We start from the raw sequence: 25,738 nt of genomic DNA on the forward strand, positions 1-25,738 counted from the left end.
ATCCTACGAGAACTATGCACGATTAATTTAGTTTTTTTTTTTTTTTTTTCGTTTTTTGAAGGAACTGAGCTGTCTAATCCAATTTTGAAAATGAGGTGAAGCATAATCTAATCGGTGGGTAAAATAAAATAAAATCAGTGAACAAATGTGAAGTAATTGACTACATGTGTAGGTAGGTCCTCTTTACTCACCGGCTCGCGTGATGGTGGGCCCTCTGAGACAACCAAGGCTTAATCTCCGCGTTGACTGACATTATTTCCAGATCTTGGTCTTGTAGCTGCTGCGCCTAAATCTGTTGGTTGCGTTTCTTCTCCACAATCTGCAATTTACTCTTTCATCAGTAGTCTCTTTATGTTTGTGTTTGTGTTATCAACCAAAAGAGTTCCTTTCTTGATTTTCAAAAAAAAAAAAAAAAAAAAATCCATTTCCAAAGTATGGCTCTGGCTTTTGTTTCTTCCATCGTGGACCAGCTTGGTTCACTCGTTGCTTCAGAGTTCAAGGACCGGCTTGGTTCGCTTCTTCCTTCAGAGGTTGCGTCGATTGTAAATGTCAAGGAAGAAGTCGAAAAGCTTGAACGCAAATTCCACGAGATCCAGGCAAAGCTCAACGATGCAGAGGAAAGGCAAGTGAAGGAGAAGCTGTGAAGCTTTGGTTAGAAAAAGCTCAACGACGTATCCTACGAGATGGGCGACGTGTTGGATGAGTGGAACACTGCCAAGATCAAAGCAGACATTGAGAAAGAAGAAGCTGAAGCTTAGTACTGCTAAGAGGAGGAAGGTATTGCTACCACTTGAATTCTACTACTATTTTTCAGCGTCGTGATATTGCTCTTAAGATAAAAGAAATTACTGAAAAAGTTAGATGAGATTGACAGAGGGAGATATGTACCAGTTTGTACTGACTAGTGGCAATGAAGAAGTTGTGAGACCACCAACTGATTCCCACGTTGATGTTCGAACATTCTGGTCGTGATAAGGTAAGTGTGATCTAGTGAACATCCTATTGGCAGGGGTAATGAAGAAAAAGAAACCACATGTCATCTCTTTAGTAGCATGGGTGGTGGTTTGGAGAAAACCACTCTTGCTCAACTAGTCTATAATGATCAGTGAGTGAAGTTCAGCCCATTTGAGAAAAAAGGGTGGTTTGTGTTTCTGATCCTTTCAATAAGTTTATGGTTGCCAAAGCAATCATTAAATTTGTGGGGTGAATCCAACCATTGACTGGCCAGTCATGATGAATGTGTGAAGGTTCGGGGAAGAAAGCATTCTTGTCCTTGCAATGTGTGACTGAAGCCCTAGCTTGTGGAGCCATAGCTTGGCACTCCAATGCTGCCCAAGCATAGAATTCTAGTCANTAGTTTCTTCACCTCCTCTCTGACAGCATCAGAGTGGTCTCTGGACGAGCGCCAAGGAGGTTGCCTCTTGGGTGTGACAGACGGATTACATTTAGATGATGACAGAGAAATTAGGGTCTACCCCTGGGAGCTTTGTAAGCACTCCATGTGAAGACATCGACGTTTTTTCTAAGGAACTCTATCAGCTCTTCCTTCTTTGGAGGAGGCAGCTGAGCCCGACTGAAAATTTCTCTGGATCACCACAATAACAACTTTCATCAAATTTTCACATTTCGCCTTCTCAGGCGACCTATCAACAGGTAATGTCGGAGCTTTTAATGCTATAAACCCCTTCTGCATGGGCCAAGGATTCACCTAGGGCTAATGCCAGATGGCAGCCACCAGGCATTACCTAGCCATAGATTGGTTTCCTAGGATCTCCCTAACCTGGTCCCCAGACGAGTATTTCACCTTCTGGTGCAGAGTAGAAGAAACAGCTCCTATGATATGAAGCTAAGGCCTGGCCACAATGGCAGGTAGGGTGAATAAACGTTCACCACGATGAAGTCCACCTCCACTACTTATGAACCAATCTGCATGGGTAGTCTAATTTGCCCTTCGGGATGACGACCTTCCCATTAAAACTCACAGGGGCGAGCTATAGGGCATTAGGTCCTCGGTCTCAAGTTTAGCCCCTTATACAAGTTGGGGTACATTTCTTGGCACCACTGCCTTGTCCACCATCACCATTTTTCACATCATACCCCTATCCTGAGGTAATACCAAAGTATCATCGTGGTTGGATAGTTCCAATTTTATCCTCATTCGAGAAGCCCAAAATCGGTTGAATTTCTAGTCAGCCTTCTTCAGCTCTTGATTAGCGACCTTGGGGATAGCCAAGCCCAGACATCATTCTAGAAGGGCAGGACCTAGTTCTCCTGAGCAGCGAAGATGACATTTATCGTTCCCAATGGTCTTAAAGAATCATCTCTCCAGGATTTTTGAGTTTGCTCAGCCCCCTGATCGCTGGAGTGGTGCAAGAGTTGCTTTAGTTTTCCTTCACAGAAGAGCTAGTCTAGGTGATCCCATAAACGTCTACAGATCGCTGGAGTGGGCAAGAGTTGCTTTAGTTCCTTCACAACGAGCTGGTCAAGTGATCCCATAACTTCTACAGATCGGCTGGAGTGGTGCAAGAGTTGCTTTAGTTTTCTTCACAGATGAGCTGGTCCAGGTGGTCTCATAGACTTCTACAATCTTCAGTGGTATGTCCATGGTCTTTGTGGTATTGGCAATAGAGGTTGTGGTTGCGCCTCGCGGGTTTCCCGCCATTTTATTTGGCTATTTAAGAAATGGTTCATTCCTAATCTTATCTAGAACTTGATGCACCAGTTCTCAGAATACTGCGTTGACCGCCTGAGGATTGGCAAATCCTGGTTGTTTGACAAAATCTCTCCGTGGTCAGTTGCTATTATACCGGTCCGACCTGAAATCCCTCCCCTTCTAAAGATAACCTTATCCTTTCCTTTCCTTGCTGTTGATCTTCCTAAACCTTTTATACTTGTCTATTCGGTCCATAAGTTAGCGCACACTGGTGACGGGTTTGTCAGTCAGAGTTTCTTAAACCGTGCTTAGCGAGAGGCTGAGCTTGAAAGTACTAATGGCTACATCGTCAAAGCACCATCTCGCATGCTTAAAGATAGCAGGGAAGCCAAAGCCGAGGGACCCTGCTATAGTGACGAACCGGAGCCAAACGCTTGGTGAGTTCTTTAAAAGAACTTATGAAATCTGCCATCAGGCTGTCGAACCATCTCATCACAACGGGTCCCAAACTGGATGGAAAACCTTGCACATCAAAGCTTCGTCCTTAGAATGGACAGCCATTCTCTTGATTGAAGTGGCTCACATGCTTCACGGGTCCGTTCTACCATTGTACATGGTGAAGACAAGCTGATTGAATCGAAGAGGAAGTTTTAGCCCCCTCGATTTTGTGCGTGAAGGGTGATTTGGAGATTTGTCCAAGGCCCTGCTCATAGAGTCGTTTCCCACGCCTTTATGTGGCAGCTTCTGATCCTCCATTCCTAACGGCGTTCTTCCTCGTAGGAAAAGATTCGCTAGGCGGGGTTCAAGACCTTCGCCTATAACTGACATCCCTTTTATCATCAGAAGACCTCTGACTCTGAGGAGGGGGTCGCCTTCGCCGTGCGTGGCGCAACTCTCTCTTCAACTGGTCAATCTCTAGTTGCATGCCCCTATTACCCTTTACATGGGAGATACAGCTTCCATCTCGAGGCCGACTCCTATCAGTATGCGTGGTATGCACACTTCCTCCACGATCACCTCTCCGCTTAAGGTTGACGAAGGGGTCGCTATGCTGAGATCTCGCAGACTCTGCTTGGTGTGGACCTGATCCTACCATAGTTAGGCGTTGCACTTGCTATTGCACAAGTTTCTTTCCCACAGACACACCATTGTAAGGCACTATCTATGGCCCAGCTCAAAATATGTGGGATGCTGACCCGGTCAGTCCAAGACAATAAATTTGTAGAGAGTGTGTTGAAGAACTAGTCCTAATGAATTAGACAACAACTAGTATGGATTAGATAGGTGATTTAAATAAAACAACAGACACAAATATGAATAAATTCACAATCCGAGGAGGTTAACATTCATATAAATCATTTGAAACTGAGTAAATATAGTTTAGATTGCTACAGTTCTTTCTTCTATTTTTCTCCTCCTTTCTCATGGAGGATCTCTCTTATTATATAGTCCCCTTAGACTCTTTTCCCCTTACTTGTCCCATCAGACACCTCTTCTGGGCTTCTGTGAGTTGGTTGCCAAGACAGCAGCACTATTCAGGGGTCTTCTCCACATTAATACGGCAGAAAGGTAGCTGTAGCGCATTTAATGCGGTGGTACCAGCTTTCCTTAGATATTTTTTTGGGTTTCCTTCTTCTTGCACGCTTCTAGGGCACATCCTTGTCGCTGAAGCTTCCTGGAAGATCGCCTTGATCATTAGGATCTATGCTTGACCTATTCTTAGCCTGTCAAGGAGACACTCCTCCTCAGATCACCTTCCCATTCATGCTCTATTCATAAAGTCTTTAACCCAAACCATTTTGTAATACCCACTCGTCTTCGGATTAATTACCTCCTCAGACAGGACCCAAGCCCAATATGTGATTTGGGCCTTACCCCACACTACCCATTTGAGTTCTTTGATGATCCTAGAAAGTATATAGTATTTTTATATTATTATATAAAATGTAAATTATAGATCATTAAGTTTGGATTCATATTTATTTTGCCCTAAAGTTTCAAAAATTTTAATTTGTTTCCCTAATTTTACCAATTTTTTGATTGGGAAATGGGAACCCTTCTGTCCAAGCCTTCATTAAGTAACATATAAGCATATTATGTATGCTAGATGAACAATCAAATCATCCCATGCCAAACAAGTAATGTAAGTCAATTAAAAAAAATTAAAAAATTAAAAGCTAAAAAAAGCTAAAAAAATAAAAAGGAATATAATTTTATTCTCTTGCCATCCAAACAATACCAAACATCTCAATTGCTAACACTTCATTAAACAAGAGATTTAGAATCACTACAACCTCCTTCAAGCTCAAAATCTCATCACCAAATTATTCACAACCCACTTTTGGATCTTAATTTTAGTTCATAACCAACCCAAACTAACCATTTGTGACAAGATTATCCAAAAATCAGTGAAAATTCTAGTGCTATATTTAGCTTCTAAGCAAGTGTAGTAGATTCGAAAATATTTGGAATGAGAACCAAATTAGTGTTGCACTAATCCATTAAGAAAATAATTTTGATTTCATATGGTTCTATTTTCTAGGTAGGGACATGAAAATTGGAAAGTAATTCTACGCCACATCAAGTAATTTATTATTTTTTTTTTAGAGAAAAAATACAAAAACACATCAAGGAAATCTGGTCCACTAAAAACCCAAAATATTAAATTCATTCAAACAATATCTTAATGTCTATTATGCAAAATGGGCTTACTGACCATTTTTCCAAATTCGATATTAATTCGTTAAAATCTCCCAAGAGAACTATGCTTGATTAATTTAGCTTCTTTTTCTTTTCTTTTTTTTAAAAAAATTTTTTGAAGGAACTGTGCTGTCTAAGCAATTTTGAAAACGAGGTGAAGCATAATCTAATCGGTGGGTAAAATAAAATCAGTGAACAAATGTGAACCACAGGTTCCTTTTCATAGGATGTTCTTGTACCGCTTGGATTTATTTGACTATGCCTAGGTTTGGATAGCGCTTCTTCTTGCTAAAAGTAGAGTTACGTTTTTTTTTTTTTTTGCCGGTTTTGTTGACTTTTGAGAGGCAAAAATTATTGTCGTGTATTGTATGTGTACTATTCATGTACTGTTTACGCAATATTTAATATTAAAAGTGGGTCCCACAATACTATTCACACATTTAAAAATTATTTTGCTACAGTTTTCAACAACAATCAGTTTTTATCAACTTTAGCAACAATAAATGCTATCTAAACGGACCCATATATGTGAAGGAATACTCTCTTTACTCACCGGCCGCTGTGAGGTGGGCCCTCTGAGACAACTACCGAAGGCTTAATCTCCGCGTTGACTGACATTATTTCCAGATCTTGGTCTTGTAGCTGCTGCGCCTAATCTGTTGGTCTGCGTTTCTTCTCCACAATCTCAATTTACTCTTTCATCAGTAGTCTCTTTTTAGTGTTTGTGTTTTGTTGTTATCAATCAAAAGAGATTCCTTCTTGATTTCAAAAAAAAAAAAAAAAAATCCATTTTAAAGTATGGCTCTGGCTTCTGTTCTTCCACCCGTGGGCCAGCTTGGTTCACTCATTGCTTCAGAGTTCAAGCGGCCGGCTTGGTTCGCTTTTTGCTTCTGAGTTGCGTCGATTGTAAATGTCAAGGAAGAAGTCGAAAAGCTTGAACGCAAATTCCACGAGATCCAGGCAAAGCTCAACGATGCAGAGGAAAGCAAGTGAAGGAGGAAGCTGTGAAGCTTTGGTTAAAAAGCTCAACGACGTATCCTACGAGATGGGCGACGTGTTGGATGAGTGGAACACTGCCAAGATCAAAGCAGAGATTGAGAGAAGAAGAAGCTGAGACTATGTACTGCTAAGAGGAGGAAGGTATTGCCCTACCACTTGATTCTCGTTTTATTTCTCAGCGTCGTGATATTGCTCTTAAGATAAAAGAAATTACTGAAAAAGTTAATGAGATTGACAGAGAGGAGATATGTACCAGTTTGTACTGACTAGTGGCAATGAAGAAGTTGTGAGACCACCAACTGATTCCCACGTTGATGTGTCGAACATTCTCAGGTCGTGATAAGGTTAAGGTTGATCTAGTGAACATCCTATTGGGCAGGGGTAATGAAGAAGAAATAACCCACATGTCATCTCTTTAGTGGCATGGGTGGTGGTTTGGGAAAAACCACTCTTGCTCAACTAGTCTATAATGACAGTGAGTGAATTCGCCCATTTTGAGAAAAAAAGGGTGGTTTGTGTTTCTGATCCTTCAATAAGTTTATGGTTGCCAAAGCAATCATTAAATTTGTCGAGGGTGAATCCAACACCATTGACTGGCCAAGTCTAATGGATGAAATGTGTGAAAGGGTTCGGGGAAGAAAGCTATTTCTTGTCCTTGATGATGTGTGGACTGAAGACTCTATGTTGTGGGAGCCATTCAGGCTTGCACTCCAAAATGCTGCCCAAGGCAGTAGAATTCTAGTCACTACACGTAAAAGTGAAGTTGCAGATGTTATGGGAAGTGCAAAAAGGATCAATTTGGAGGAATTGTCTAATGATGACTGCTGGTCGATTTTTAGTACAATAGCATTTTCTGATAGGGATTCTGAGCAACGTAAGGATTTAGAAGAGATTGGCAAGAAAATATCAGACAAGTGCAAAGGCTTGCCCCTTGCTGCAAGAACTGTAGGGAGTCTCATGCGCTTCAAGAGTCGGAAGGAACAATGGGAGATGGTTTTTTATAGTAGATTGTGGGAATTACAAGACGTTGAACAATGTCTTTTTGGGCCGTTGTTACTGAGTTATTATGATTTGCCCTCACCATTGAGACGGTGTTTCTCATATTGTACTATCTTTCCAAAAGATTATATCTTTTTTGAAGAGGATTTGGTATCTATATGGATCGCACTAGGTTATATTAAGTCGATGCAAACAATGAGAGAATCGTGGCAAGAGATTACTTTGAAATTTTTGTCATTCGGTCTCTCTTCCAAGTTTTAGAGGATTATGGGGATTATGAATATCGTAATAGGATTATAAGGTACAAAATGCATGATATAGTGCACAACTTGGCACAGTTGATGGCAAAAAACGAATGCATCACAATCAATGGTTACGAAGAGTTGGGGCCAGATCTTCAAAATGCTTGGCATTTGTATTTACAAATTCTGATTAATGCTCAAATTCCTGAGTTCATCTACAACGCAAAAAATCTACGCACCCTCATCGTTGTAGGTCATAGTGATTATAATGTGTCCAAGTTGCTCCATCATTTTAGACGTTTACGAACATTAAGTTTAAGTTGTTATTATGGTAAATTAAAGGGAATTTCGGATGAAATAGAAGATTTGATGCATTTAAGGTATCTCAAAATACATAATTGCCATAGAAACGAATTGCCTGAAACCATCTATAATCTATGCAATCTACAAATTTTAAATATTACAATTGGTTACGATAGTGGGTTCAAGAAATTACCACAGGGGATTAATAAACTAATTAACTTAAAACATCTTATTTTGGATGGTCATTGGGAGTATCTGTTTGAGTTTCCAAGAGGGATTGGGAGATTGAGTTCTCTTACAAAATTAAGTCATTTCTATGTAGGTGGCAAGGATGATAGCCAAAGATGTGAACTCGGAGAATTAAAATATTTGAACCACCTTCAAGGAACTCTTACAATAAATAGGCTAGGGAACGTGGTAGATGCGTGTGAGGCCAAGAATGCAGAGCTAAAAAAAAAAAGATAGGCCTTCGTGATTTGTATCTGCACTTTTCTGGGGATTTTTTTAGAAAATAACTACAAAACCCAAACAATATTATTAGTTAGCCAACGTTTCAAAAATATTGCATTTCTAACAATTCGACTTTAGAGTAGTCGATTTTACTGTTCATATCGCCTATCTTTGCGCCACGTAGATAAAGAAATCGACTTCAGAGAAGTCGTTTTCTATACAAAAGAAAACGACTTCAGAGAAGTCGTCTTCTTTGTATAGATTCAAACAAAGCTACTGGGATGAGAAGTCGTTTTCTTTGTATTTCAGATGAGAAATTACTTACAGTTACGCGGGTGGACACGGCGGTCCAGGCAAAGTCGGACAGTGGTGGCGTTGGCATTCTGAATCGGCGTTCAGACGGTGGTGGCGCACCGTCGTACCCTCCGAGTCGGCGTTCAACAAAACCTCACAGATCCGCCGAGTCAGGTCCGTCTGAACGCCGATTCCATTTCGAGAGCAACAAAGTCTTCATTTCGACGACTCCATTTCGAGATCAAATCAGATCAGATTTGTCATTCGTGGGTTTGGGTTTCGTTTGGGTTTGGATTTGTCATTCCTGTTTGGGTTTCGTTTTTTTTTTAGTTTTTTTTTTTTTTTGGATTGAATTGGTCGCCTGAGGCTAATTTGCAGGTCTAGGTTTCTATACAAAGAAGACGACTCTATACAAAGAAGACGACTTCTCTGAAGTCGTTTTCTTTGTATAGAAAACGACTTCTCTGAAGTCGATTTATTTATCTATGTGGCGCAAAAATAGGCGATATGAACAGTAAAATCGACTCCTCTGAAGTCAAATTGTTAGAAATGCAATATGTTTGAAACGTTGGCTAACTAATAATATTGTTTGGGTTTTGTAGTTATTTTCTTAAAAATCCCATTTTCTGGAGAAAACGTAGAGAATCATGGAAGAAGAATGGAGAACGATGTATCAGTTTTGAATGCGTTAGAGCCACCTCCAGGCTTGGAGAAGTTAGAAATTGTTTGGTTTCAGGGCACCACAATTTTCCCTAATTGGATGATGTCCCTAGCCAAATTGAAAATCCTTACTCTAACAGATTGCGAAAATTTAGAGCGTTTACCTCCCTTGGGAAAGCTTCAGTTCCTTGAAGTTTTACTCATATTGGGTCCCAATTTTCCATTAAAAAATGTGGGTGTTGAATTTTTGGGAATAGAATCTAAAAACAAGAAAGATGGCATAATCAAAATATTCCCAAATTTGAAAACTCTCATGTTTGGGTTTTTGCGCGAGTGGGAAGAATGGATTGGGATTGGAGGACAAGAAAAGGAAGATTGTATTATTATAATGCCCTGTCTTCAAATGTTGCAAATTTCCTACTGCCCAAACTTAAAGTCCCTGCCGGACTTCCTTTTTAAAACTTCATTGCGGGAGTTTGAGGTGAATTACAGTCCGATTCTCAGCGAACGTTACCAAAGAGGGACAGGAGAGGACTGGGCCAAGATTTCGGATTGATCATATTGCAGTGCAAAGAGACGGTCAAGAAGTTATTCGACGAGGTAATTTTTTCTACTTCTTCTCGGGCTCCTCCTTTTATTTTGCCCAAAAAATAATTAAAAAAATCAATTAATATTCTTATTTTCTGCCAAAATTTCCCACTGGGAAATAATTACTTACAACGTAGGTTGATGAATTTATCAAATTCTCAATAATTTGATTAGGTTATTTCATTTACGGTTTAATGTTTATGTGGATCTTGCCCATTTTCTTCATTTCAGATGATGAAGAAGAGTTAGACTAAGAAGAGCAGTCTGAGGACGAAGAAGAGGGCCAATGATCTTTGCGTTTCTAGGTTCACAAAGTTTAGCTACAAGTAGAGATTTATCACAGGTAATTTCTTCCGTGTTATAATAAAATATTAATTAATTATCCTCTGAAACAATTTAATCACGACTTTGTGAGAGATATTCATATTAGAAATGTGTGAATGCTTGTAAGATTATCTATTGAAAAGCAAAAAAAGTTTCAACCACCGGGCCTTTTGGCCTGGATGGTACCCGGTCCTCTAGGGACCTAACAGCTCAGGAGTTCTATCCCCTGCATAAACACTTACCAAGCAAAAAAAAAAAAAAAAAAAAACAGTGCATTTCCTAGAGGGGACTCTAATTATGACTGCTCATATTAAATCCAATTATGGTTACACAAAATGATGCTCTTTTGTTTTCAAAGTTTTTGTTTGTAACTTTTTTTCTTTATTTTATTTTTTATTTTTTTAAGTTTCCAAATTGTGATGTTCGATGCATTATGTAAGGATTTAATGATGAATTTGTTTAGAAAGTGATATAGAATTCATGACTAGACATTCATCTTGTCTAGAACGCACATACACTTCCAAGTAAAATTTATGCTCTTACATAATTTCTGTTCTTGGTTCAATAAAACAGAAGTGTTCTTTTCAACATTGTTATACCCTTTATGGATTTTGATATTATCTGGTTATTTCTAGGAAAAAGAATTACAGAAAGATGGAGAAAAGTCACCTTTTAAATATATATATTTTTTTAATAACAACTTTTTCTTGTGTCTAAACTTAATTCCATCTTGCGCATCTCATTTTATTTTGCTTTTGCTAGTTGCTAGTTCTAAAGAACATTGTTGTCCAATTTTTACAAAATTGTGCAATATCCATCAACATAACATTGTTATAAATTTGTATTTAAAAAAGTTTCCAAGTGGTGATATATATAATATATGTGATGAGAAATTTGGAAGTTTGTTGTTTCTTATCTCCTCTTTTATTGTAAGGTATATCTACATATTCTTCTTAATCTTCTGTTAAGAGATGGTTTTTTTTCTTAGTGCCTTGTCCGTTTGTCAAATCCTCATGATAAAGATTTACTGTTGGCCTCATTTAAACCAGACATCAAATTCTGAAATGTGAGAAAGCATATTTTGTGCTTGAGCAAATATTTTGCCCTTGTTCAGTCTAGACTTCCATGAAATATCTTTCTTGCGCTTTGGGCCTCATTCAATCATAACATCATATCATAGGGCTTTTTGTAGAAAGCTGTGCTATGACTTCAAAGATGCAACAAAAGAGCTTAATCTGGCTTGCTGGTTTTCTTTAGTAGTAATCTGATTTGGTGACACATGAAAAGCAATCTAGGATCTGTCCATACTTTTTATCTTTATTTTTCAACTCTTGACATGTGCTCTTTTCTTGTCTTATAGTTTGAAGTGTTTCGTTACACGGAAGAGTGTGAGGTACAGGCAAGAAGAAGAAACCACAAATACATTGGCTTTGTTGATTTTGATTATATACTCTTCTAATGTAAGTTTTATCTCGATATTTATGCTCAATCATCAATGTGCTTTTCCTTATCATTTTCTCCATCCATAATAACCTCATGCTAGATATTTAACTCTCTTTTGGCCTCATTTTATGATGAAGCATATTTTCATGCATGAATGCACATTTGAGAAAATGCCACATAAAAAAATCTGCTTTAGCATTTTATATTGCAGCAAGTGTATTGAGAATTGCACTAATCTAATTCAAACAATTTAGGCTCCAATTTTTACAGCAAATATCAATCTTATGATAAATATAGAATTTAAGCCCAATTGTTTACATAATTAGGCAATTAACATAAGCATGCATGGATCAAAAAATCAATCACCCACAAGAACACCGAAGTGTTGATGAAGAGGAAAACCCAAGAACAAGGTGGAAAAACCTCTCCAGGGCATCACAACACCAAACAATCCACTTATGAGAATAGTTGCAATACATACTACGTACAAAACCCTCCAAGCTAAGTAGTAACTATGTACTTGAGCCTCCAACTCCTACTAGCAACCGATTTCTCGAATCCTTTCTTCTCACTAGCCTCTGTATCCACAATTGAGCCTCCAATTGCAATCTCCATTTCTCCTTGGCAATTCTGAGACTGTTCCAGTGATTCCCAAGCTCCAATCAACATCAAAATTCTTAAGGTAGTAATGGGTGTGAATATTATCTTTTGAAATTTGACAATTTGAGAGGGAGAAGGTAGAGAGATTGATGAGGGTTAAAGATCTAGGGTTTTTTTTGGTACTCTCTAGCTCTGCAGATAGGAATTGGGTGTGCAAAATTTGTTGAAAATGGGATCTTATATAGTGAGGGTATGGGCTAGAATGGCAGAGAAGAATTAATTGAGTTGTCTTAGGTTCTCACAGTTCCTCTCGTACAAGAGGGAGGCGAATAGAGAGGCGAACTCTCTATCCAACTGTTTTTCAAAATTTGATTTCGCTTCACATTTCACCTAATGCTGCCAATTTCATAGGAGTGAAATTCTGCCACTTCCAACTTCGATTTCAACACTTGTAGCACTTCACCTCACCAATGTGAGAGTCATCACCAACTCTAGCACTAGGCTAGTGATAATTTCTTCAACTACTTTGCATGTGTGACTACAAGCAAGGTGTGGAGAAATTGTGAAGAATGCTAATAACGTGGGAGGCTGAGTTCTAATAAGGAAAGATCTTCTTTCCTTCACTTTTCTTCTCCATGATTTCAACAATTGCAACTTTGTAGAATAGTTTCATTTGCTTTTAGGTGGAAGCTTTTAATGCTCTATTTTCTTGGCTCCTTTGTAAGTTTTATATGTAGCTTCTACGGTTATGCATGTAAGGCATCTAATAAGAAAGAAGTGATATAGCTATTTAATAAGAAGTGTAGGGAGATAGCAAATAGGTGTGAGAAAATAAGTAGTGAGTGAAATAGTGAAGAGTGGTGTGTGTAGCAAAGTGTGTGCAATGTATTAAGCATCAACAAAAATTATATTTTATTGATAACTCCTTTGTGTATTCTATTTGGTGAGATTTATCACAAAGTATTTGACAAAATACTTTTCTTTTGAGTGTCAAATTTATTTTGACAAGGCTTCCACAGTGGCAAATCTCTACAACCAGCCCAATACAAACAACAATCAACATAATTACATGAAAACGATAAAATTTAAGATCAGTAGTTACAAATAATTTATCACGAAATTTTCCACCCACTAAAATTCCTAACATTTATAATGGCACATTTCCTAAGTAGTCCATATTATATGGTGGAAGGTGATAGGTGACATCTGTTTTTCAACGATTTTCAACTTAAGTAAATTCCATCCTTATGTTTTAGGGTTTGGAATTTAGTTTGCTTATTTTCATGGTTTACCCTATGTTTGGGTGGAGGGAGGTTGCTGGAAATTCCAGCCACCTTCTAGCCACCTCCCATCTACTACCCATCTACTCTCCCTCCCTCTCCCTCCATCCAAACATAGGATTAGTGTACTGATTTCAGAGATTGGATACAAAACCGTGTAGATTTCTTGTCCTTGTAATTCAGGACTCTGGAGTTTCCTGCCATGGAAGAAGGGGAAGATTGGGGTGTTAGCACTAGGAGTGGAGGGGATGGGCATGGGCTGAGAAATCCCCCCCACCCTTTTTTTTCCTGTTGCAAGTTGCCCAATTTGGAATGACTTGAAAAAATGGACACATCCAAATTAGTCACTAATATTTATTATAAAAAAAGGGCAGAAGGCAACTTTATGTTCTTCTTTCTCTTCTTCTGATGCTGTTGCATTTGCTGTTTAACCCATAGTCTAACTTTTCCAACCTCAAGGGTATAGGAATGTTTTGGTCTCACTCATTTGGAACATAATGCAAAATTCTCTGTTCTCATTTGGCCTCATTCAATCAAACCATCGTGCAAAAGGCTTAATGTACAAAATGTTCTGTTATAACTTCAAAGATGCTGCTAACAAGCTTAACCTGTAATCTAGTTTTTGTTTTTTTAATTTAATTTAATTTTATAAATATAAATAAACTGTAATCTAGTCTTCTTTAGTAGTCCATCTGGGTTGGTGACATATGAAAAGCAAACTAGTTAATTTTTAAATAACACCTTTACTCAGCCTTCCATCCATAATTTTGTATTCTTGAAACCTGTTTTCAATCAACAAGTGATAATTCATTTTAAGAAGAAAGAGGGAAGCCCTCATAGCTCGAACCTATAATTGCTGCTGATCATCTAGTCTTAATGTTCTAGGGTAATTTATCAAGTTCCTAAGTCAATAAATTGTGCCTTTTCATTGTCTCAAAGGCATAAGTGTTTCATGGCATGGGGGAATGCATAGAATCGCCACCATTAGATATGAAGATGTCAAATGTCTTGGGTTCATTAGTTGGATTAACAATCACAGTCTTGGTATTGAATCAATTTCTTATTGGTTTTTTGTGACTTCTTTGCTTTTTTTATTTCTATCGTGTCTCACTTGGGGAGTTTTCTCGACAGTTTAGTTTGTTTCCTTGATGATATACGTAATTATAGAACACCAAACAAATTAATGTACTCAATTTTATTTGCTTTAATCTCTGAATTAGTAATCGAATTTCCATTTTAAAATGCACCACAACAGTTTATCTATCATTGCCTTTACTTTTCTGCAAATCTGTAAAACTAAAATTCAAGATATGCTTGCAATTTAAATTTTTAGTATTAGACACAGACTAATTGCAATTTGCAATAAGGCCAAACCATAGCAAGAGTACAAGTCTGGAAACTTACGTGAAAATTTTGCATAGACAGAAAATATGCTTAGTTACATCTAATGCAATGCATAAACAGAAAATGTAGTCTAATTAGCCTTCTGAAACCCTTTAGCTTACCTTTATATATTTTCAACCTATTGAAAAGAAAGTTCCTTAAAACTGGGCTGTAATCTTAATTTGATTCTTTTCTTAAGAGATTAATTATGAATTTGATCATTGCATAGTTTCTAAAAAAACAGAATGAATTAGTGAAAATGGAAATTGGCTTCATTTTTTGCTATTACAAAATCTATAGAAGAAAATGGGTAATGCGAAACAAACTGTAGCCAACAGACACTCTCAGCTATTTTTTATGGAGGTAGTGATCCTAGAAGTTTCACTTGAGTGTATGTTTAGTACTGCACATAATCTTACCTGCAAATCATGACAAAATTGTCTTATGCTATCTGTTTTATTCTCTTATTCCTTCAACTTGTTTATTATTGCAGGTTGAACTCAAAACTATGGTCCATATGGGGTAACCGCATTTTGCTTAAGAGGGAAATGGTCGTGCAAATAACTGACAATTTATTTAGCACCATAATAAGGAAAACAGGAAGTTTTAGTGGCACCTTTGAAACTGTCTACTGCATTCACCATTTCATAGTGGTTTTCATAATGGTAGTATAGCTTGCATATTGTATCACATAAAGATACATGACAGTGAGGTAAGTACTTGATCAGGTTCTGGTTTTTTATGGTGAATATTTAATCCCCGAGATTTAAACTTCTGATATTTTTCCTGATTTGTTAAGAACTAAAGTTGTAAGCATTATCTTAAGTGTTGTAATCTTTATTTTATTATAGTGAATTATTTGGATTTGTCCCATGGTTTTTCACTCTAAACTAGGGGGTTTTTCATGTAAAATTTGGTGTGAGTTTTCATGTTTGATTGCTTGCATTATTTTATTTTATTAATGTCCGAATTATTCAATTTAGACAAGACGTGAACGTTTTAGAACTTCTAATGTCCCAACAATACATTGCTTTCCTTTATTTTTCAGTTAAGATAGTTTGCAGGTGACATATATAGAATGCCATGCCTCGTTGTTATATTATGAATGTTTGACCAAAAAAATAGAGAGGTAAAGATCATAAAAAAGAACTTGCTAATGAGCTGTAGCACAAATAGTACTTACTCTCCTTGTCAGAGTAAGTTCAAGAGTGAGATTTTGGGTTCAACACTCATTGTTTACATGTGTAGCTTACCATAAAAATTACCTTCTAGATTTGCAAACTATTCCTTTGCTACAAAATTTTTCTCATCTCAGATCTATCAGATGGATTGCTATCTAAAGGAATTCCTAGAAAGTTAAGGAGAATAAAAAATTAAATAATAATCCATATGAGCATTAGTAGCAAGATGATTTTGAATTTTCTTTTGGCGTCAATAATTTAATCTGTGTTCTCTCACTTATGATGATCGCTCTAAAATTAAGCTTTTATACCTTTGGGAATCTTAGTGCACAGTCCCAAGTGGGTCAAGTCATCATGGGCTAAAACTGAAAATTCAGTTTTTGAAATCCCACAGCTTAATCAGTCAAGTTATGTCGAGCATGAGTCAAGCTTCATTAAAGGATGATTGATCACATGGAGTCAAGTCCATAGTCAAGGCAGCAGAGCTTCCATGATCTTGAGCAATTTTTTAGTGTCTTAAAAATAGTTGAAATTCAATACTAATTTAGACACTAAAAACTAAGGATTGAATTACATCAAAAATGTGTTTTAACTCAAATTTGCCAACACTTACAACTTTTAATAGATAATATTTATTCAACTTGATCAATTACAATAGATTTTACTAAACACAACAAATTCGCATGTCATCAATGATTGCTACACTAATCAACAAAAATTACTTGCAAAAAGGCTTGCTAGCGAAAGTTGAATGTTGAGTACAAAATTGTGATAAAAATGCCTATACGCTCCTTGAGCTTTAAGGTGGTGGTCATTACACTCTAAAAACTTTTATTTTGGCTAATTTACTCTATAAGCTTATTTACACATGCCAAATTAATACCTCAATTATTCTACCATTAATAAACTAACAAACTAACAAAATAACGCACGTTAAATTTAAAATACCAAAATTAATAATCTAAACCAAATGAAAAGAAGAAAGAGAAACTTAGGTCAGTGTGAGAGAGAGAAAGAGAGAGAGAGAGAGAGGGAGGGAGAGAGCGATGATCGAACTTGAACCACTGCAGCATCCCTCCTATCGTTGATCTCACCATTTTTTATCCTGCCGTGTCGTTCAACGACATATTTGGATATGCCATTTGATAGCCACAATTTTTATCATAGAGAAACTTGGTCTTGATAAATTGTTATGCTATCCAACTCACATTCAAGTATACCTTATTTATTTGTTCACTATCCTCTCTTAATTTTTTTAGTTTACTTTTAGTAATTCAGTCATTGTCAGCCATGAGAAAACCAAAGTTATCAATTCTATTTTAATGATTGTTTTAGTTTGTCTATTTAAACAAAATATTGTGATATCAATTTATTTCAATATACCATTTTAAAATAGTTATTAATTTTATAACACAATAAATATATAGAAAGTGTTCATCACATACTCACATAGTCTACACCATTTTAAAGTATAAATTGAGGACAACTTACATATAGTATCTTAGGAGCTGTTCTTTAGGTTTCTCTCTTAAAATTTAGCCATGTGGCTACTTAACTAAAAAATACACTTCCATTCTATGAGAAAAAATCCATATGACAGAATCTTAAGAGCAGAACCTAAGGAACAGTATCTTAGTACTGTGACTAAGTCTTGCCTATAAATTGAAAACCAAATAATATACATTGTTAATATCATCGCTACATGAATCAACAAGAGTGGAGAAGAAAAAAAAATAAAAATATAAAAGAAAAAAAGGTAAAAGAATTAAAGAAAAAAAGATGAGAAACGTTGGATAGAGTCAAAGATAACGTTTACTCCTTCACAAATTGGTCAGGCGTTTCCATCTAGTCTATTAAAGAATCCCGTATGAATGACCTTTCTGGGCACACCTTGCTCAGCATAGTCTTCAGATTTCCTATTGTAAGCTTCTCTTGGAATTCAGACCAAAACTCCGGGATTTGCTGATGCACATAACGAAAATCTAAACATCCAACCGACAGGACAAAATGGATAATTAAAAGGACAAAAGATAATATACCTTTGTCAACCATAATATGTAAGTGGCAGAATATGTGGCTTGCGCTTGGAAATCCTCAAAGTCATTATCTGGAACAGTTGAGCAAGAGTTGAGGAGATGCAACTCATTATCAATTTGAAGCTGTCACTTGTGCTGATCTTTAGGTCAGAATGGCAGGATACATCATGGAGATTGGTTGCAAATTGCTTCATCCAACACAAAGAAAGGAAGCGGCGATGAAGCCAAAGTGCCTGTTTGAAATGAAAGTCATAAGATAAAAACTCTAATATAATAGGATCATTGGAATACTTTTAAAAAGTCAAGCACTAGCACGGAACCACTTTTTTTTTTTTTCCTTCATTTTCTTTTAACGTGTGATCAGACCACAAAATTCTTGTTACAAAGATAGTCTATTTCTTTGGTTGAAGAAATGACATCTTGAACACTGGTACTACAATAAGAAAGTCTCATAATGCAATAACTCATATGTTGGTGAACTAAAGTTCTTAAATACTTCTTTTTCTGGGGGTGGGGGGTTGTTATGTATCTGAAATGCTAGTATAATGTAAAACAGTGACCATGGGTATTTAGTTGATTCCTGGAGAACAGCATCAAAACAATACGACAATGAGATATCTCCTTTAGTAGGGGGAAGAAGATTATCAATGTGTAGTTGGCACAGATTATCAATGTTATCATTCTACAATCTGCAAACATTAAAGTGACAGGAAGATTACAGATCCTTTTTCAGATCTATGTACTAATACCAAGTTTTACCCCACCAATTTCAGGGTTGAGAACAATCAAAGGTTCTCCAATATAAAGGGTCTGCTGATTAATAAAAAAAAAAATTCAAAAAAACATCTTGCCCATGTGCCACTATAGTCAGTCCAAAGAAAAAAGTACATACCAAGGGTGTTTACTTTTAATTCAGATTGAAAGAGAAATGAGGTAGAGGGAGTCTAAAAATAATATGGGTAGACATAATGAGGAAGTGATTTGGGATATGATAGAATGGATGAAATCAATACAAGTGGCAGAGCTGTATTAGTTGAAGAGGTTTGATCAAACTTCTCTATCAGAAAAAGAAAAAAACAATTGAGAAGGTTCCATAAAGTCATCACCAATAGGATTAAGGCATAGTTGAGCTGCTTTGAGTTAAGGGTGTATACCTCTCTTCCTATGTAATGCTTTATCAACATTTCATTCCAATCAAGTTCTTCCTGTCACACCAACATTGTCAAGACATTAAAAAAAAACTTTGTATAAATATTCAAGACATTTAAAAAGCACAGTTGCAATCAACAAATCCTAAAACAATAAGTAACAGCAGTTGTAACTAAAAGCAGTGACATAATTAAGAGAATTTGCTTTTGGGCGTGAAAGGATTTTGCATTAATGTCTTAGTGCTTAACTAACATTGTTTTTGAATCACCCAGCCCCATTTCTATTTCATGTAGTGTGTAACACAAGCAATCACTCATAAACACTCTGCTTATTTATTAAGAAAAATGAATCAATAATCCCACTGACACCCAAAAGCTCAGCCTAGTAGGAAGTGGCATTATAAATTTATAATCTAATTTATCTCAGTATTTATACCTACAGACCAAGCAGACCAAAAAAGTGGAACCTAATTATCGTTCCTAAGCAACTTCATTACAAGTAAAAGGTTCATTAATAAAGTGCAAAAGGGGTGCAACCCAAGTACAGGAAGTATACAAGACATACACCAACACTTGCGAATAAAAATTACAAAGATCACTCAACTCATGTAAATTAGAAAAAGAATACAGTCCTGAAGCTGACATTCACTCATATAAGGATCCAAGGAATGAGAGAAGGAAGAAATGGAATACAATTAGTAATGATAAGAACATAAAGAGCAAACTTGGTTGCAGAAATGAATACAAATTTGTAATGATTATTGCATAGACATTAAAGAATATTTTTACCTTCCATACTTCAGAAATTCAACAGAGTAACCAGGGGATGCATTTTCAAGTTTACAGGTTGAGTCTTTCAAAATCCGAAGCATTAGCCGCTGCAAAATTGATTGCAAGTTAGATTGAGATAAGTATGGATATCCCAGCTCATCACAGTAAGCATGTAAGAAATTATAAGTGCCTTATTCCAAATACAATAATTAAAGCACATCAGCACTATCTTTCTCTCCCTTGGGGTTAATGACTTTTTTTTTCTCTCTTGAAGAATATGGTGTTCTTGTCCAGCCTTGTGTTCTTATCACTCTAGGAATACAAAAGCATATACAGCTACAATGGTTGAAACTATTTCTATCACCTCAGAATTAAACAATATCATTTTTTTGTTGATTAAGAACATCTCATTTAGGGATCAATGCATTTTAAGAAAAATAAGTGGCTGTAAACCATCAAAAGATAATTAAAAGTCCAGTTGCCCCAAGCATTGGCATGTTCTTTTAGTGACTGTAAATGGTTCTTCAAACGGTTAAGCAACAGAAAATAACCAGTTATCACAACCATATGTCATGCTGCAAACATCTAAAGTTTTATAGATTAAATGAAATAAACTAATGATGACATATTGCTAGCAAAATTAAGATATTCTGAAAGACTGGAAGCCTAGAAATAATAGGAATGGTGAACTCGAACCTCATCCTCCAAAGTTTTGGTGTATATTTTTCCAATTTGTACAATCCCAACCTTGTGTCAAGTAAAGTGAGAATCCCCTAGTCTATGCATGATTACCAGATTTCTCCTTCTTTTTGGAAAAAGGTTTGTGGAGGGGGAGGGGTGGGGGGGTGAGGACACAGAACTTACATCTGAGCTTGTTCAAATTCATAAGAAAACTCACTCTGCGATAATGAAAGCAACAATTATCAGCAACATGCAACCCCGCCCAATTTCTGGATTTCTTTAACTCATGTAGCACCTGTTCTCTGGTCATGTATGAAACAAGCCAGCAATGATGGTTCCATGCACGATAGTTCATTTTTGATCTCTGCACCCAAAAAAAAAAAAAAATAAAGTCAACTTAAAACAGTGTTAGGTTTCTTCCTGGAACACTCTCCCTCAACATCATAGTACGACGGATATGCCAAGAAAATGTGGTGTGCTAAATGTCAATAGTTAAACCACCAATATATATGGACAATTGCAGAAGCTAAAGAAAGTTTTGCATAATGATATGGTCAAAAGTTCTAATTAAAGAAGAAAGTCAAGTAGTCAACTAGCAAGACTATAAACTAGTTCCCCTAAGGGTCATCGCATAATGCACTCCGTTATATGAATAATTAGATGGTCCAAACTCTGTACAGGGAATTCCACCTTCAATTTGGGATGCCAGTTCTTCAGGAGACAGGCTATATAAGTTAAATTTTTATCATGCAAAATCCTTGGAAATAAAGCTTAACAACATCAAGCTTCATTCAACAGCTTGAGCTAAATTTCTTTCGGTCCAAAAGAAAAATAAAAATAAAACAAAAAAGGTGGGAGACAAAAGGAGGATCTCCATTGTCATCTCATTTTCTGTAAAATCAAATACAACCTCAATACTGTAATTTGTCATCCCAGAAGATTAAAAACTACTAGGATCATCTGCTGCCAGCAGAGCTTATTGTCATAGCTGACAACCAGCCACAGAGGCAGTGGCATGTAGCAGCATTTTAGGTGTGCATGGGTCAGTTTTGTTTGGCTTTGAGGCAAATCTAGAACTGAATCATAACCAAAGCAGAGAAAAGAAAAGGCTATTTTTGATTTAAATGTTCTCAAGTTTTTGAGAACAAAACACTCTAATCCAGGGAAAACAGCATTGTGAACTCCAATCTCAAGGCACAACTAGCTTCCTGCATTATGCATAAGACATCGCAATAGGAGTGAGGATCAATAATGGAAGCAATACAAAAGTAATTCAATGAATTTAAATACAACACAAATACACTTCAAAGTTATGCAAGAGCAGAGAGGGGTCTGAAGTCAATCAGTTTATTGTAGAAAAGCCCATGCTTGAAATTGGGTTCTATTCAATATGATGCATGAACTCCTTGATGGAGTACATACCTCATCTAAACAGGAAGTGTGTACAAAATACTCCTAGAGAATTACATTTTAAAAGAGAGAATCTGTAAAACTTACTATTGAATTCGTATAACTAATTCCACAACTAGAGATAGTGAGGGATTTTGTATGGGGTGGCACTGGAGAGGGGCATAATTTTCATTTGGTCAACTGACATACATATTATATGTGAACCTATTCAAAATAGGGATTTGGGGATTTGGAAACTTCTAGCGTTCAACCAAGACTTACTTGGGAAATGGTAAATGAATTATATGCAATACACAAAATGATTGGCTGCCTTCACCGAAGCATGGATTCTAGGTTAAAACCTACTACAATCTCACAAGCTTCGCCTAGGCCCTATAGTGGATCACCTCATGCTACATTGCACAGTAGAGACGCTTACAGCATGATAAATTACCGATTTTACCAAAAACTCAAATAAGTAAACTGAATTATAATAAAAAGAGACCTTGAGTTCCAGGCAGTGCCGAAATCGGAGCTGAGCAACAAGAGAGCCTCACCATGCTTCATCACTTCACTCTCCAATCCATCATCGTCATCGCCGAGTCTCTTGTACTCTTCCATTGCCGCAATAAACGCACGCTCGGCAGCATTGTACAATGGCAGAACGGCCTGGGTCGAGACGCCCAGCTTGTGATCCCTGCTCCAAAAGGTTGTACCATCCGATATCGCAGCATCGCCTGTTGAGTCTTCAGCCAGCATCGCGAATTGGGTCGGGTGTACAAATCCAACTTCATCACTGTAAAGACTCCAAAAATGAAATTCAAAGTAAAATTTTCAATATTTTGCTATAAGGGGAAACAAAATGAGAGGTATATGAGGTTATTACATGAGAGGGTCCGATTCGAGGATGTGTTGGAATTGGAGCAAGCGATCCATAGAATTTGTGATTTTGAAATTCAATCTGGTGAGAGAGTTTTCTGTTTCTGTTTCTGTTTGGTTGCGGAGAAAGTACGTCAGGAAAAGTGCGGGGGAATGCCCAATTCAATATATGAGTTTTTCTATTTCTTTTTTAAATAAATTTTTTTTTAAGGATAATTCTTAATTTAAGAACTCTGATCCAAAAATAGTGAAAAACACAAAATGCAATTAAAGCTAGACAAAGGTTTCTGTACCGTGGAAAGAATTAGACCTGTAAAAAAATCTCAAATACTCAGGCTCATCTATTCGAAATTAATATATAATATATGTCCTATATGCCAAAAAAAAAAAAAAAAAGTTTAATGTGTCAACAGCTTATTTAGCTGAAGGTGTAGAAAAAATGTAAAAAAATAAGCCGAATAGTACGGACTCATAAATAGTATTAATAAGCGCAGTAAGATCTATAAATAATATCAAAAAGTACAGTAAAATTTATGAATAGTAGCAAAAATAAGTTAAAAATGGAGATAAGTTGAAAAATTCAGCTCATCTCAAATGCACACTAAGGGTCTGTTTGGGATCCACTGAAAACTTTTTACTAAAAATACTATAGATAAAAGTAAAAATGATCTGAAATAGTACAGTAGGACTAATAAATAGTATCAAAAAGTGTAATGAGACACATGAATAGTAGCAAAAATAAGCTGAATAGTAAAATAAATTGGCTTTTTAAGTTGGAGCCAAATACACATTAAGGGTTTGTTTGGATATCGCTTATTGTTGAAAATTGAAAACTGAAAACACTGTAGCAAAGTAATTTTTAAATGTGTGAATAGTGCCATGAGACCCATTTTTAATGAAAGTTTTGCTGAAAAAAGAGGTTTGTGGGTTCTGTGAATAGTGCACAGGACCCACACAAAACGCAAAACGCCAGCGAAAACGCAAACGCTGGCATATCCAAACGCTCACTAAGTGTCAGTTTGAGAACTGCTTATTTAGCTGAAATTGAAAACTTTTTGTTGGAAGTACGGTAGATAAAGCTAAAAGTTATATGAAATAGTACAATGAGATTCATGAATAGTACTAAAAAATGCAATGAAACTCATGAATAGTACCAAAAATAAACTAAATAATAAAAGAAGCTGTCCAATATAAGTTTATCCCAGAGTCAACCTAAACCTTCAGAAAAATTAAGGGAGAATCATTCCCCCTCACACGTATTATATTTTTTTCATGAAGTTTTGTGTATTTGTTGTTTTCTTTCACCAACTTCAAACATGAAATTGTTGTTGATGAGGCCTTTGCAAACAACCTTGTAAAAACAACAAACCCAAAGATCAAACCAAGCAAAAATGAAATTGTTCTTGATTTCAATGGCCATTACTTAAATGTGTTTTGCTGAGAATTCGGAAGATATATGGCATGTTTGGATGTTTAAAAAAGGAGGGGGAGTAGAGTAGAGGGAGGGAGATTAATGCAATTATCTTGTTTGGAAGTTTTTTAAAGAATGAGAGGGAGGAGTTTGGAGGAGTTTGGAGGGGTTTGGACTCCCTCTAACCCCCCAATTTTAATTTCCCCAAATTGGAGAGATTTGGAGGGGGAGTAGAGTACATAAACTATTGACCAAGTAAATTACCTAATTTACCTTTATTATATTAATAAAATTACACAAGGGGAAGGACTAATTACTCCCTTCCTCCTTACTAATTTTAAAAACATCCAAATAAGGTGGAGGTGAATCATTCTCCTCTACTCTCCTCCCCACTACTCCCCTTCCTTCTACTCCCTTCTACTCTCCTCCCTCTCTAAACTTCCAAACAAGCCAATAGGGTATTTGGAAGTGTTGCTTTTATCTTTGGTGATCTTAACAGCCTATAATCAAACTGTGATCCTATTCCACCAACCAATAAGTTATTTGACCACTGAGTGGTGTTTAGACAAAAGTAATTAGGGTCTATTTGGATACCGCTTATTACTAAAAACTGAAAATTGAAAACACTGTAGTAAAATAATTTTTAAATGTGTGAATAGTACCGTGAGATCCAGTTTTAAAGTTTTTTTGCTGAATAAAGTATTTGCGAGTCCCGTGAACAGCACACAGGACTCACTGGAAAATGCACAACACAGCTGAAAAATCATTTCAGCTCTATCCAAACGTTCACTTACATAAGTTTCATGGTAGAAGACACCTGATTTCCCTTCTTATAAGGGTGTTTAGATAAATCCAATTATTTCATCCCTAATGCATTCTAGCACAACAATACGAAAGAAAATTCATTGCTGGAAGTTTCATGGTGCTTTTGTTTGTTTGTTTGTTTTTTTTTTTTTTTAGGGTTTTACTAACGTATTCCCTTAAGGCATATGTTAATAAACCATTTTAGGAAAAATTTTATCGAGAATTAAAAAAGTTGTCAAACTTTTGTAATAGCCTTTTCAATTCCCCATAAAAATTTTCTTAAAATGAATTATTAATGTATACCTTATGGGCATACACTAATCGGACTCTTTTTTAAGTATTGGTAGTTTGGTACTGATTCTGCTTTTGAGATTGTGGAGTGACTGGAGTCCAATAGTGTATTACTCTTTACTCACTGGCACATGTGAAGGAGGGCCCTTCGAGACAATCTTAATCTCCGCCTGCACTAAATAGCTATACTAACATTATTGATGGATGGGTCGGGTGTCTTAATGTAATG

General features: G+C 36.5%; 2 protein-coding genes and 1 pseudogene across 3 annotated transcripts in view; 2 read left to right on the forward strand and 1 right to left on the reverse strand.

Moving 5' to 3' along the window:
• Positions 1 to 15,808, forward strand: part of LOC111983056 (putative disease resistance protein RGA3) — a 48,547-nt gene extending 32,739 nt beyond the window's left edge. Inside the window, exons 1-2 of one of the 2 annotated variants that reach the window (XR_010623862.1) lie at positions 10,487 to 11,672; positions 15,412 to 15,808. The gene's annotated coding sequence lies outside the window, so the exon portion shown is untranslated. Of the gene's footprint in view, positions 1 to 10,486; positions 11,673 to 15,411 lie in introns of those variants that run through there. The other variant, XM_065760603.1, reaches the window with a different exon arrangement.
• On the forward strand, positions 6,893 to 9,856 carry LOC112018516 (putative disease resistance protein At3g14460). Its single transcript, XM_065760584.1, has 2 exons — positions 6,893 to 7,388; positions 9,243 to 9,856. Exons 1-2 carry the CDS (start codon positions 6,893 to 6,895, stop codon positions 9,854 to 9,856), a joined length of 1,110 nt encoding a protein of 369 aa, XP_065616656.1.
• Positions 15,809 to 17,551: 1,743 nt separating the features above from the next.
• LOC111983044 (uncharacterized) lies at positions 17,552 to 21,099 on the reverse strand (annotated as a pseudogene).
• Positions 21,100 to 25,738: the final 4,639 nt, after the last annotated feature.

This window comes from Quercus suber, unplaced genomic scaffold, assembly GCF_002906115.3.
Source record: "Quercus suber isolate HL8 unplaced genomic scaffold, Cork oak 2.0 scaffold_373, whole genome shotgun sequence".
Taxonomy (NCBI): Eukaryota; Viridiplantae; Streptophyta; class Magnoliopsida; order Fagales; family Fagaceae; genus Quercus; species Quercus suber.